Source organism: Bombus huntii, chromosome 12 (assembly GCF_024542735.1).
Source record: "Bombus huntii isolate Logan2020A chromosome 12, iyBomHunt1.1, whole genome shotgun sequence".
NCBI classification, from domain to species: domain Eukaryota; kingdom Metazoa; phylum Arthropoda; class Insecta; order Hymenoptera; family Apidae; genus Bombus; species Bombus huntii.
This window is the reverse complement of record NC_066249.1, coordinates 9,719,316-9,734,160: the sequence shown is the minus strand read 5'-3', so window position 1 is coordinate 9,734,160 and position 14,845 is coordinate 9,719,316. Positions and strand designations below refer to the sequence as shown.

Sequence of the window (14,845 nt, the reverse complement as noted above, 5' to 3'; positions counted from 1 at the left end):
ATTTCGATAAATGTTTGATTCGCATTCTAAATATATTGATTCTTATCACTGAAATATAAAATACAAAAGAATATGGAATACTTAAAGATTAAGTGATATCATTTAAAATCGTTGTACTAGTCCATGATCTTACGATGACGAATAATTAAATATTAAATTGAATAACTGAATATTACGATTGAATATAATTTACACACGATAACCATAATTTTGTCTCTAATCCTTTCTATTTCTTTAGTTTTTTAACGCAATTTGAGTCAACATTAATAAAAGAAGCGAATGCCTTTGTTGGGAATAATTTAATAACACAAAGCGCTATATAAAAGAAATTATTTCTATAAGATATATTTCAATTATATAAATTGCTCTTTAGATTAAATCTAACAAGTGATCAACTATTTTAATTAAATACAATATATATTTTTACTTTGTAGAAGGATAAAATGATAAAACTGCCTCTTTATGAATACAATTACTTTACGTACATTAAGTCAATATACGGGCATCACGTGTCTGACACAGTCATATTATACGATTGGCTTTGCAACAAAGAATGCTGTGACGAAAGGATTAAAACGCGTTGAGTTCGTGCAAGTACGTTCGGGAAAGGGATAAAGCAGAAGAATTTTGTAATTATTTCAACACTTTAAATAGCACAGGTTTGCGGTTCGTTAAAAAAGTAATTTTCTTTTAGCTTGTTTAATACACGACATTACGGGACATAAATTCGCGAGACGGACTGCTTCGTTACAACACGCGAACACAGAATACAATCAAGTCTTTCCTTCTTTGCGTAATGGTGCCCTCTTTGAACCTTTAAAGCGTGGACTCTTTGTATGTGCGTTTGGAGCATAATATTTTAATTATTAAAAACACACTATCCCTTTTTGTCTGTATTAGTCAAACTATACGAGGAAAATGTGCATATAAACTAAATTGATTACAGGATTTGTATATTGTTAAGCGTGGCAATAAATAATAATCCTTTCGTTTTTGGTAGAAAGGATTCCAAATTTCAAGCGCTCAACATCATTTTATATTAAATGCGTAGGAAAATATGATGAGAATTATTTGATTATATTTGTGATTACTTGCATATCGTTAAATGTACGAATAACTAATAATCATGTCGTTTTTGAGAAAATGGATTTCAAACTCCGCGCGTTTACATTTATCTTGTGTTAAATGCCGAGGCAAATATGATGAACATTATTTACAATAAATATATCAAAGAAAGAAACATGAACTTGATAAAAATTAATAGATTTTTTATTGGTATATTGAGTGTTAGTTTTGTAATTATTATACCACTCGAATTTATGCTTCGTTACTCAAGGTAACCCAATCAACTTTAATCTTTCTGCACACGACGAGTGGAAATTTGAATTGAAATTAAAAACTTTCCGTTTATATGACAGGATATGATTTTCCTAATCGACTACGTAAAATAAAAGATGCTACTGAAAAATGCAAACATGCAAATGGTATAGTGACTTTATTTATTTGATCGATTTTTTATAGTGATTGAAACAGAAAAACGATGATTATTTAATTAGAGCTTAATGTAGTAATGTAATACAACTAATCGACTACTCATGACTCGTGACTAACTCCAACTAACTGGCAACCAACTTTCTCCACTAAAATATCTTTTCATCACAGTTTTCGTACTGCCACCACATGCACGTGTTCCGCAGCCGTTCATGACCAATGATAGTCACGTACGCCTTTTTCAAGTAACTACTTTTCGGAAGGACCGCGGACATATCGATGGGCAGGCCCATGTAGTTCGTACAGCTAGCGAGTTTTTTCTTATGATTATTCCACGATACTACAATAGTATCACGATACTATAGTAGATATTATAGTAGAGTATAGTATAGTATTGTATTAGGTTGTCCGAAAAGTTTCTTTCATTTCATAAGGTGATAATAGATGAACAACAATTTCTGTTTTATATTATTTTATTGAATTAGGTATGATCCATTTCGTTACATTTCTATTATTATGTTCGTGCATAATTCAATAAACTAATATAAACAAAAAACATTGTGCGTGTATTATTTCCTTATAAAACGAAAGAAACTTTTCGGACAACCTAATAAATATCACGATAATACAAATGTGCATACTACAATAGTATGCAGAAATACATATAATATATGTAGTATAGAGTAATTATAGTATTTGCTGAATATATATATAATATTTGAAATTCTATTTCTTTAGTTACATTCGTAAGAATTTCAATTTGCATGAGCATCCTCTGTCTAATAACAATTAATTCTGGTTTATAATGATAACTCCCATACGAAAACAAAAAATTAAAAATCAAAATCACTGATCAATACAAAGCTATTGACCTCCATAGCAACGAGAGTGTTATAGAACGAATTCCAATACATATTGGAATACCACAAATATGCATAAATAGACATATTTTTCCATATATATATATATATATATATATATATATATATATATATATATATATATATTATATAACGCATATATTATACTAATATAATGCGCCTATTTATATATTTTCTTAATAAATGGTCGAAAGAAGGATCAGGAACAGGTACGAGCGTCCCATTATTGACCCCACGGTCCAGGTGCATTTCATCGTTAATGCCAATTCTTCTCAGCCTCTGATAGGCCAATCTGATGATATTTGCATGGAATATCGAACAAAATATCATGGGAATTTACGAGAGCGATCGCAATTATGGGGAAATGTGTAACAATATTGACTCACGGCTAAATTACATTGGACTTTATTGCTAATTTGCTGTTTGATTATTTGGTAGCATATGTTAATCGAGATTTCAATCGTATGTTCCATCGGCTAACATCAGGACTCTCTTTAGAATCGTGGATAATTATGGGTATATTAAAGTCAGATCCTTGTTTGCAAAGATACCCTTTATCAGTATCTCAACCGAGGAGAATGGATTAAATCATTGTTTACAGGATTTTGCCACTTTTTATATGGTTTTTTTTATATATTACCATAAATATTTATCAGCAGCAAAATCTTCGGTTTTTAACTTTATCGATTTACTTACATATGTTACAATTGTTACGACCTTTCGCGGAGAGACGCGGTCGCGAGGAAAACGCGTCAGCGAGAGGCGTAAATTCTCGCTACGATTCGGTGACGCCGCGAAGTAGTCGTTCCCCTGTTTCGGTTAAGATAACAGAGGTGGTTAAATGAATATGACACAGCAGAGTAAGTTATATTTCACCGTTTATTCCAACAACTTATAACGAAGGCAGTTACGCTGATGCGTATGTACGAGATGAGTGAGTGACTGATCTGCGGGTGTGTATACCCGGTTAAAGGATGTTGACCGTTCGAAGGATGTAAAATCAGTACTGTCTTGGGAGACGATGCTGTCTCGGAGGAAAGCTAAGGATGGGTGTGTCTAGCGCACGGGACCATCGGATTTGTTGGTGCCGATGTTAGTTAAGAGAGTGAGGGAAATAGGCTTCGTTGTTAATTGGTTAAACGAAGGGTCTTAACCGCCTTCGAGAGAAAGTGGTTAGTGGGAGGAAAGTTGCAGCGTACGTGAGAAAAACTAACTTTCCCTTGTCCCGCCGTGGTAGACAATAGTCTTTAGAAATTCTTCGGAAATAGACGTTTGTTTGGTTTGAAGGACCTTTACTAGGAAATCTATGAGATTTATGGAAGGTACTTGAGGCTATTGAGGGTACGCAGTGAGTATCCGAAGACATCTGGTTGCCATCTTGCCCGCGGTGTGTGGCCTGGGCTAGAGGTAGAGTGTTACGCGACGTAACACAATATTTATTGTTATGAAGTACGAATATTTGATTTATCCATATTTAATACTGTAGCTTTTGATAAAATTAATAAAACATCTGTGCTTCATTCATTTGAATTAATATTTTTTTATATTATTACGTATTGCATAGTGATGATAATTAAAAAAATACGAATTGTATTTAAAAGTACGTGTTATTTAAATATATATATATATATATATATATATATATATATATATATATATATGTCGGAGCGGACATTAGAATTAGGGTTAGGGGCGTGAAACGAATCGTTTGGGTTACACGTTGTCGTTATGCAATAGAGAAGACATTGACTAGTGCAAATACGATTATTATAGAGTCGGACAAGTAACCGTGGTAATTAGGTACTCGAGAAACTAATGACAATGATCCTAGGTTCAATAATGAATCCGCGGTCGACGGGATGATAGATGAACGCACTCACAAAATCTAAGTCGGATGCGTAATATTCACTGGTCACGAGAATGCCTTTCCCGTCCCGATGATGCCACAGAGGAAAACTATAATGGGGTGTGTCTAAGGATACGAGATCATCGGATTCGTCGAGAAAAGCCTTCGTTCAGAAAGTAAGGGAAATTGACGTTGCTGCTAATTGGTCAATCTCCATATCGGTGGTTAGAAAAAGATGCTAGCCGCCTTCGAGGGAAAGTTGCTAGTGGGAGACGCCGCTCGTTGAAAAATATGTCTCCCCTATCTTCCCGTAGTTGGGACAAAGACTGTTTGTCTGTTTGAAGGACTTTAGTTAACTAAACCTTAAGATTTATAACGGGCCCTCGGGCTAGCCGAACATGTACTGCGGAGACGCATCGACATCTGACAATCATCTTACTCGAAGAATAGGGTCTGCGTGTGGCGAGCTACGGGATAGAAACCGTTGGAATGTTTACTGTCGCGTGTCGCCACGAATATTTCCTTTAAGGAGAGCTATAGAATTACTCCATACCTTTGCTAGGCAAAGCGTTCATCCCGTGACCGCGGCTACGTTCGGCGACTGACTGTCGCCTCGAGCCCAAGCTCATTATCACAACTCTCGAACAATTACAATCGGATTGAATAACTACAATTGTTCAATTACAGACTCCGGTGTTCTTTCATCTCCGACATATATATATATATATATATATATATATCGCACAGAGTACGCAGTTAATATTGAAAATATCATCCTAATACATATAATTATAATATTTTATTTCCTAAGGGAACTAGCTGTAATGTTGGAGGAACGTCGAAATATAATTCCTTACTGAACGTTACTGAATAACTGAACAGTATATTTCTGTTAATACTCTTATTAAAAATATTGCTGATATAAGCTTCTTTCGCGAATAATTCTTCTTTTCATATTCGAGTCTATAATTTAATCCCGATATATACTGAATGAACTCGAACCCTGATGACTGCAGTGCAGGTAACAATTAAAAAGGAGTCATTGAAAGAGAGCTATAATTACGAAAGGAAAAATTAAGAAATAATTTTGGAAATTTAAAGATTTAAAAATTTGAATATTTAAAAATTCGAAAAATCGAGAATCTCAAAACTCGGAGATTATAAATTTCAGGAACCTGACTATTTCAAAATTCAATAACTCAATAATATGAAACTTTGAATACCTGGAACTACCTACCTGTAACGTAACAAAACCTTCTGAACTAATAGAATTCCGAAGAATAACCTATACGAACTTCAAATAGTACAAATGAAAACAGTAGTGCCATACACAAAACACACACTGCGTGGTAGAAATCATCGAAGTGTGTATCTATCACCACGTCAAACTGTCTATTCGAATCTACAATTCCAAATGTAATAAACTCAGGCCAGAATCGTTTTTGTGCCTCGGTGTCGCTGATTTCAACTACCATATACCCAAGTACGTACTCTCGTTGCGTGTACATCCTCAATTACCATGAAAGGCGCCGCGAATCAAGAACAGACAAAGCTGCAGTTTCAGAGTTTTATCTTATTACCGTTATGTATAGTGACGAATAAAAAAAAAGAGTTTAAAATTAATACACTACGAATTTTAGCGATTGTTACATTAAAAATTTATTACCATATTGGTAACAGCCATTTATTCTATGATGTATATTATATTCACCCATTATTAATCCTCAATGGCAGATAAAAAAAGAAGATTTGAAATTAATACACAATTAATACACAAATTACATACAAAATACATACATATAAATCAATACATACACAAATTTTAGTTACACTTTTGTATTAAAAAATTTTATATTATATTTATTCATTACTTTGATTTACCTGCAATTGTTACCGTTTGGTATTGTAAGTGAACTTAGACGTCTACAACAAAACGCATATTCTGCAGTCTAAGTGATGAAGTTCATCAATGACGTTGAGGGAGATGTAGAATTTAAATAAAAATTAAATATTTCAAAGATAAGAAACTTAATCTAAACTGAATAGTCATCTACTATATAGCACAGCAATAGTTACATCTTTTATTTTATAAACAATCCTCAGTTCGCTGTGGAGTGCCGAAGCATGCAGACGTGTCTCTAGTGCCCAGCGTAGTCCGAAAACAACACGTGTCGCCCAACCGTCGAAAGAGAACACAGCTAAGTGTCCCTTACCCTTTAGGGAGAAGAAAATCCCACACACCTAACCCCAACCCGAATACTAGCCTCACAGCCTCACGACTAGTTGTTCATTCCGAATTAACTAGCTCGATGATGGCCCAGCAACCGCGACCAGGCTCTCCGGAGCAGACTCGCAGCTACCCCGTGCTACCACCCCCCCCCCCCCCCCCCGTGGCAGAAGTGTAGCAGAACTCTCCGCCCTAACGACGCTAATACTACAAAGAAAAGGAAAATAGAAACAGCAACGCAAATAAACACACACAACAGGTTCGCCGTATTGGAATCCTCAAACGACGCCATGGAAATCGTAGAACCGCCACCAAACCAACACTCACAGAGAATCCCCCCTCCCCCAACAATATTTGTGGACGACGTCATTGACATACAGACAATGATCAAGTCCCTAGAGAGAGATATCAGCAAGGAGGAATATAACCTTAAGATAAGCAACAATAAAGTAAAAATACTGCCGACGAACCCAGAAGCTTACAGAAAACTCACCAAGACACTCAGGACCCTGAACGCCAACTTCCACACCTACCAACTCAAACAGGAAAGGCCTTTCCGGGTGGTCCTACGAAACATACACCACTCAGCAGACATAGACGAACTCAAATACGAACTCTCAAAACTCGGCCACGAAGTCATCAACGTAAGTAATATAAGGCATAGAGTCTCGAAAGACCCGTTATCCTTATTCTTCCTAGACATTAAACAAAAACCGAACAATAAGGAAATCTACAACATCAGTCGCCTAATGAACGCGATAGTAAAGATCGAACCACCGCTCGTGAAAAAAGAAATAGTGCAATGCAAAAGGTGCCAAAGGTACGGTCATACGCAGAAATACTGCAACCATACTTTCCGCTGCGTTAAATGCGCAGGCACTCACTCCACTGACCAGTGCGCCAAATCACCGGAAACCCCAGCGAAATGCATCCACTGCCAAGGGGACCACCCTGCCAACTACAAAGGCTGCCCAGCATATAAAACACTATACACGAACAGGTACCCTAAGCTCAGAGCAAAAGAGGTATCCAACCAAACACCCAGCCCGCCGAAATTCACGACTACCCCAACCCCCTCAACCAACCAAACACCCAGTCCTACCAAATTCATCTCCACCTCAACCTCCTATGCCCAAGCAGTACAAGGCATCCAAAATAACCCGAACAGCCAAAGGAACCTTCCCCAAAACAGTGTCCCCAACCCACCTAACACAGACAACTCCTCAAAGCTTGAAAAGCTAATAGAGAAACAATCAGAGCAAATAAATCACTTGCTATCGCTACTAACACTCATCGTGGAAAAATTAGCACGCCCCGACTCAAAATAAAACCAAGGCGCATAGCACTCTGGAACGCCAACGGTCTAGCGCAACACAAACTTGAACTAGAACTCTTCTTAAAACACCAGCAAATCGACGTAATGCTCATATGTGTGAAACTCACTTCACCGACAAAAATTACCTGAAAATAAACGGTTATAACTTCTACCATACCCAACATCCCAGTGGAAAGGCCCACGTCGGCACCGGAATTATTATCAAAGCCAGTATTAAGCACTACGAACTTCCATCATTCCAGAAAGACTACCTCCAAGCAACAAACGTAGCAATAGAAGACTGTCATGGCTCAATCACCACCTCAGCAGTATACTGCCCTCCCAGACACTCCATTGCCAAAGAAGACTTTGATAACTTCCTGGACACCCTGGGCAATAGATTCATAGTTGGAGGAGACTATAACGCCAAGCACATCCAATGGGGCAGCAGACTGGTTACAGCAAGAGGCAAAAACCTCTTAAACAGCATAATAAACAACCTCAACTACCTCACCACATACGAACCCACATACTGGCCCACTGACACCAACAAAATACCCGACCTTCTCGACTTCTTCATAACTAAAAATATCCCATCAAGACACGTCCAGATCAACTCCTCGGCTGATCTCTCCTCTGATCATTCTCCCGTGATAGCAACAGTCAGTTCAACAATCATCGAGAATACACCTAATGGCTCCATTCACAACCAACACACCAACTGGCAGCTCTTCAGAGAAGTCTTTACACACTCAACCTCAGCCTTCACCCCACTAAAAACAAAGGAAGATATCGAAGCAGCCACGGAATACTTAAACACGAGCATAATAAACGCAATCCGCCTCTCCACACCGACAAAGCCATCTAACAGCAAACAAGAATATCCCCAATACATACTAAAAAAAAATAGCAGAAAAACGTAGACTAAGAAGAGTATGGCAGACCCATAGAACACCGGAGGACAAACGGAAACTTAACAACGCAACTAGAAAGCTATCCAGAACCTTAAAAAACTATAAAAACGACTGTTTCCATAAATACCTCGCCAGCTTATCCCCCACAGCCGACGCCAACTACTCACTATGGAAGGCCTCCAGGAAACTCACACGCCCCCCACAAATAATCCCACCTATCCGCCGTCCGCAAGGTGGATGGACGCGAAGCCCTATAGAAAAAACCGACCTGTTTGCTAAACACTTGTCAAAAGTATTCAAACCCCATTCCCCCAAAGCCGCCGCGGACGTTACCGAATACCTGCACACCCCCTTCCAAATGTCCCCTCCTATCGAACCCTTCTCCTCTGCAGAGACTATAGAAACAATCAGTCGCCTAAACCCCAAGAAAGCAGCAGGACACGGCCTAATAGGCAATAAAGCAATCAAGGAACTTCCCACAAAAGGGATAGCACTCATCACATCGATTTTTAATGCTATCCTTCGCCTGGAACACTATCCTAAGACCTGGAAAATCTCATTGATTACCCTCATCCCTAAACCCGGTAAACCGATATACGAAACCTGCTCCTATCGCCCAATCAGTCTTTTACCTACCCTGTCCAAACTATTCGAGAAGATGCTCACGAATCGACTCCTTCCAATCCTAGAGAACTTGAAAACACTCCCAGATCACCAATTCGGCTTCTGAAAACATCATTCTACAGTAGAGCAAATCCACCGCTTAACTCATACGATCAGCCAAACACTCGAAAAGAAAAAATATTGCTCAGCGGTTTTCCTAGACATCCAACAGGCATTCGATAAAGTATGGCATGAAGGGCTACTATACAAACTTAAAAAGATCCTACCCCACCCTTACTACTCCATCCTAAAATCTTACCTAACCAATAGACAATTCATGGTTAAATGCCTAGACGCCACTTCCGCAACATTCCCAATAGAAGCCGGCATACCCCAAGGTAGTGTCCTCGGACCCCTACTGTACTCCATCTACACTGCCGACCTACCTATATCAAACGATATAACAATAGCGACATTTGCAGACGACACAGCGCTATTAGCTACCCACGCAGACCCGGTAATAGCCTCATCCACTCTCCAGCGAAGTCTCGACTCCATGGAAAAGTGGTTTCACAAATGGGGCTTCAAAGTCAACGAAAAGAAATCCTCACATGTAACCTTCACGCTCCGAAAACAAACCTGCCCCCAGGTCACCATCAACAATGCAACAGTTCCTAGCAGGGACACAGTCCGATTCCTGGGCATGACCCTGGACAGGAGACTAACGTGGAAGACACACATCTCAGATAAAAGGAAGCAACTAAAGGACAAACTAAAAAAACTCTATTGGCTCACGGGCCGACGCTCCAAACTAAATATACAGAATAAAATTACCTTCTACAAGACCGTAATAAAACCTGTCTGGACCTACGGAATCCAACTATGGGGAACAGCAAGTAACTCCAACATTGAAATACTCCAACGCTTTCAATCGAAAACGCTAAGATCCCTAATTGACGCACCTTGGTATGTAACCAATGAAACAATACACCGCGACCTCAAGATACCCACCGTCAAAGAAGAAATAGCAAAATATAGCGACAGATATAGCAAAAGAATCAACAAACACCGAAACCCCCTAATCACTGGACTACTCGATACGACGGACCAGATTCGCAGGCTGAAGAGGCACTACCCGCTAGACCTAAACGTTAGATTCATTTAATTATCCAAATTAAGCATATGCACTTACTTATAATACTTATAAATTATACCTATCTATAATAAGTATTAACTTATTGTCAATAAACAGCCATGTCACTGCGCCACGCCAGAAAAATTACTGAAAATTCTCAACGCGAGAATTGATTGTAATTTCAACAATAAATAAAAAAAAAAATAAACAATCCTTTATTTGCCACTGTAATTATCATCACTACTGAATTTATTTTCTCTTCTATATAATATTATATACCATATATTCAAAAACAAATGCATACGCTCTTGTCGCGTGTGCACCCCTCTGTTATCATGAAGAGTGGCACAAATTAAGAGCAAACAGAACCACGTAGTCAACCAACCAGATAGGATCGAACATAAAATTGATACATTACGAATTATAGTACCTTCCGTAATAGCGCATGCTGCATGTAATTATATTTATACATTGCTCTTATTAGATATAAATCCATTTTGTAAAATTATAGTATCCCGTTACACTCCTTATTTCATAAACTTTCTTCTGTTCGTCACTATAATTATCATTACTTATCTTCTTTTCCATATATTATTATGTACCATATATCAAAGGACATATACTCTCGTGGCCTGCGCACCCTCAGTTCCCACGAACAACGACACAAGTTAAGAACAGACAGAGCTGCACTCTCAGAAACTCGCGTGCCACCAACTAGAAGTGATCGAACAAGAATCTCGCCAACAAACAGCGACAAGATGTGAAAACGTAGAAAGAGTGACACTGGTGGAGCATGTTATCCGCGCGAATTGAGACACACCAGCAAGGACAACGATAGGTTGAAACTCGAAACACAATGAAAGGAGTACAAGAACAGAAGAGGAACTTGGAGGGAGGGACGAACGGAAGGTAGCATGAAAACAAGTTCTGAAGGGATGGAAATGGCACGAAGGGCTGGAAGAGGGATGCTTGAAGGACGACGGTGCAAGAGATACGCGGCGATACTCTAAGGTCGGGAGGATGAAATGAATTCATATTTACGAAAGCTGTATGCATATGCGGAGGCAAGTTTGCAGCGCGAGATAGGAGACGCGGGTGCACCGTGCAGCTATATGAACGCGTGCACATAATACGAAGACCAAGCCGTAATGTTTAAGCCAATTTCACGCGATCTCGACACTTTGCGTGCCAAATTAGGCTCCGAAATAAGGCTGCGTTTAACGGATGGGGTGACTCGCTGCACTTAGCCGTTAAGGTTGCTGCTGTTAGAGAATTCGTAGTTTATGTATAATACTAGTTGCGAAGTAGTTGTAAAGTGTACGCGATGGGAGTATGTGTACAGATTCATGAAAGTATTTGGTGTATTTTTAGACACCTTTTATGAGTAAATTACATGCGTTATGTTTAGAAATTTCATTAGCAGTTGTAGTAGTTTCAGTTCACTAGCATCTGCTGCGAAATGACCATTATAGCTATATTAGTTATCGTGATTATATTACATAGGAAATGAAATACTCATGAATTGTACTACGTAGAAGGTTAACTTAGGATACTTATATAAACTACACATAACAAAGGATACAGCATCAGCCACAAAACAACTGTATTAGCTAATTAGGAGAAGATTGAAACTGAAAATAATAAATAGCAGGTGATATACACAACAATGGTTAAACCAATATGGACATATGGGGTAACATCTGGAGTATAGTTACAAAAAACAACCAAAAGAAAATTACAGAAAGTTACATAATTGAAATAATGGAGAATGACGCTGGATACACCATATCACAGGAAGAACGACGATATAGAATACACCCTAGACATCTCATGAGCTGAACAAATTCTTAAAACCATCAAACAAAAGATCAGAATCAATTCCATTCAATAAAATTCGACGATAGAAGATTGTGTGATATTCTGAACAAATGCCCAGTGCCACCACTGTAATACTATGAAAGCGAAGTCACGATTACGAATGAATGTGGAAAGAATGAGTGGAATGAATGAATGAATCGAGTGAATGGCAGTAAAATAAGTACAAATCACAGAAAAAGGCTATAAATAGTAAGATTGGTGTATAAATGAAGTTATAAAAAAAAGTGATTACATTGACAGAGTTTGTAACAAGTTCGAAAATGTATATTGAATTTACATAATATTTATTGCTGATACGTACTTCGCGAAAGTCACAGAAGTATTTAAACAGCCAATTATCCATTCAAACAGAAAAATAAGCCTTAATATTTAATTGGATTATCTTTAGCATTAATTACACAGGTTCGTGAAAGTATTCGAATAATTGTAGAGTATCTTTCAATGGTAAATTTATCTAATTTAAACTATCATTTTTGATATAGATAGCATAGGATTTAATCGTAGGTCTCCATTGTAATGTTTCTTTCATTTATTGTATATAAAAGTTTCGCGTACGACTGTCTTTTCTGATAAAAGTAAATAAAAACAAAAATCAAACAAAATACTCGGTACACTGTAAAGTTGTGGTTTTATAGAACTCGTTCTTTTACGGTTCATAATTTCAACGTATCTATATATAGATGAAATGTTATATCGCTAAAAGACGGTACTTCGACAATGGACTTCTATTTAACGATTCAATTGCTATATAGATACTGACTGACAAGATCACGTCTCGGCAGTATTTATGGATTGCATGAAATGGGATTTAGAGCGATACACCATTCAACTACGAAACATAGTTAATCATTTTTGCTAGTTCTGTGTCGATCTTTTTCTTAATTCCAACATAACCTTAAACGATCAATAACTTACATAAATTTAAATTACTAATAATATTCTAATAAGCAACGTATGCTTAATCTAGCAATTAACAATGTATATTTTCATATTATATATTATTTACTGTTATATTTATTATTATATTATATTAATATATAATATATACATAAATATTATAATATTATATAATAAAATAAATAAAATATTATATAATATATATTATTTATATTATTAATGATATAATTAATTATATAAGAATATTATATAATATATATATATAGTAAGTATATTATAGTATAATAATACATGGTATATATAATATATATATATGTGTATATATTCTAATAACATCTATAATAATATAATATAATATATGACAATATATATAAATTGATGTAACCTTTCTTTTCCGTCTACACCTAAAATTTTGGCTACTTTCTTCTGATATTATACCCCGTACATTTGAACATTCTCTGGAGAGAACGAACGAACAGGCGACAAAAGTGGAAGAGATCGTTTGTGACGTCAGTGTCTACTTTCCACTGGTGTAATTGGGATTAACGTTTGATCCTGAACTAGAAGACCGGAGAACGTTGGCGGAATATAAAATACAAATGGAACGTAATAAAGCGGAAGAATGACGTGGAGGAGTTCGCTTTAAATCCATTAGCAAACGCTCCGACTTCACCGCTTGTCGGAGAGTAGCCGATTCCTTTTCCCTACCTTCCCTCTTTTTCCTTTTTTTCACTCTTACTTAGGGTAATTTACTTTACACACCGTGAATATTCGTTTTAATGAGCGTAATAATGAGATTAACCAGTTTTGCAATGGTGATAGCGTTAGTACTGTTCTCTCGCTTAATTTGAATACGGTAGCGCCAGACTTACTGTCGCATTCTTACTAATTTCTCGAGTTGGTATAACAATCGGTGTTATATGATTTAGCAATTAGTACATCGTTGTGCCTGTTTTAAGACTTATATACTAATTAATTAGGACTGTGTATGTATAGTAAATTGTTCATCGTTTAGTAGGACATTCGACTTCAAAAATTCGATACTGTAAAAATGAAACGTATATCTACGTAATTTTATAAACAAAATGTTTCATTGGAAAATACATGATTACGTCAATGCCTTTTTGTAGCATTTTATGAATCGTGCATTTAGTGTTATATCCAAATCTTCGGATCCATATATCCAAATATCGCAAAGAATTGTTCATAAAATGTTGATCCTTGTAAAACATTCTATTTTAAGGAAGAGGTATCTATATCAGGTTTGTGGATATTTCCAAGTACATTAATTGCTTCTAGAATATTACCAAATCGATGAGAGGATGATGAACTGAAATATTCGAAACGACATAATGGAAGATATAATCTTAAGATTCCCTGAAGAAAACTGAAACACAACCTCATAAAAAAAGCAAAATTTATTAGATAACAACCTAATAATGATTTGCTAAGTTTAAATAAACCTTCTAGCACAATTTTGAACAGTCATCCATTTGACTTACACGTATTGTCATCGAGAAGCACGAAGAAACGCGAAATGTCTTTTCATCAGGCAATTAACCAAACTCGAAAACGACGAAACGGGGAGGCAGTCTGTCGACTAGATCGTAATCCAGCCTCTAACCATCCTGTGTCTGGCATAGGTCGTTAATTTCAAA

The 14,845-nt window shown here is 36.9% G+C and overlaps 2 protein-coding genes across 7 annotated transcripts in view; both read left to right on the top strand.

The window, feature by feature from the left end:
• Positions 1 to 14,845, top strand: part of LOC126872192 (hemicentin-2-like) — a 548,719-nt gene that overhangs the window by 370,355 nt on the left and 163,519 nt on the right. The gene's annotated exons all lie outside the window — the stretch shown is intronic.
• On the top strand, positions 6,597 to 7,865 carry LOC126872223 (uncharacterized). Its single transcript, XM_050631918.1, has 2 exons — positions 6,597 to 7,089; positions 7,322 to 7,865. The coding sequence occupies exons 1-2, from the start codon at positions 6,736 to 6,738 to the stop codon at positions 7,685 to 7,687; spliced, it is 720 nt and encodes a 239-aa protein (XP_050487875.1). The 5' UTR covers positions 6,597 to 6,735; the 3' UTR covers positions 7,688 to 7,865.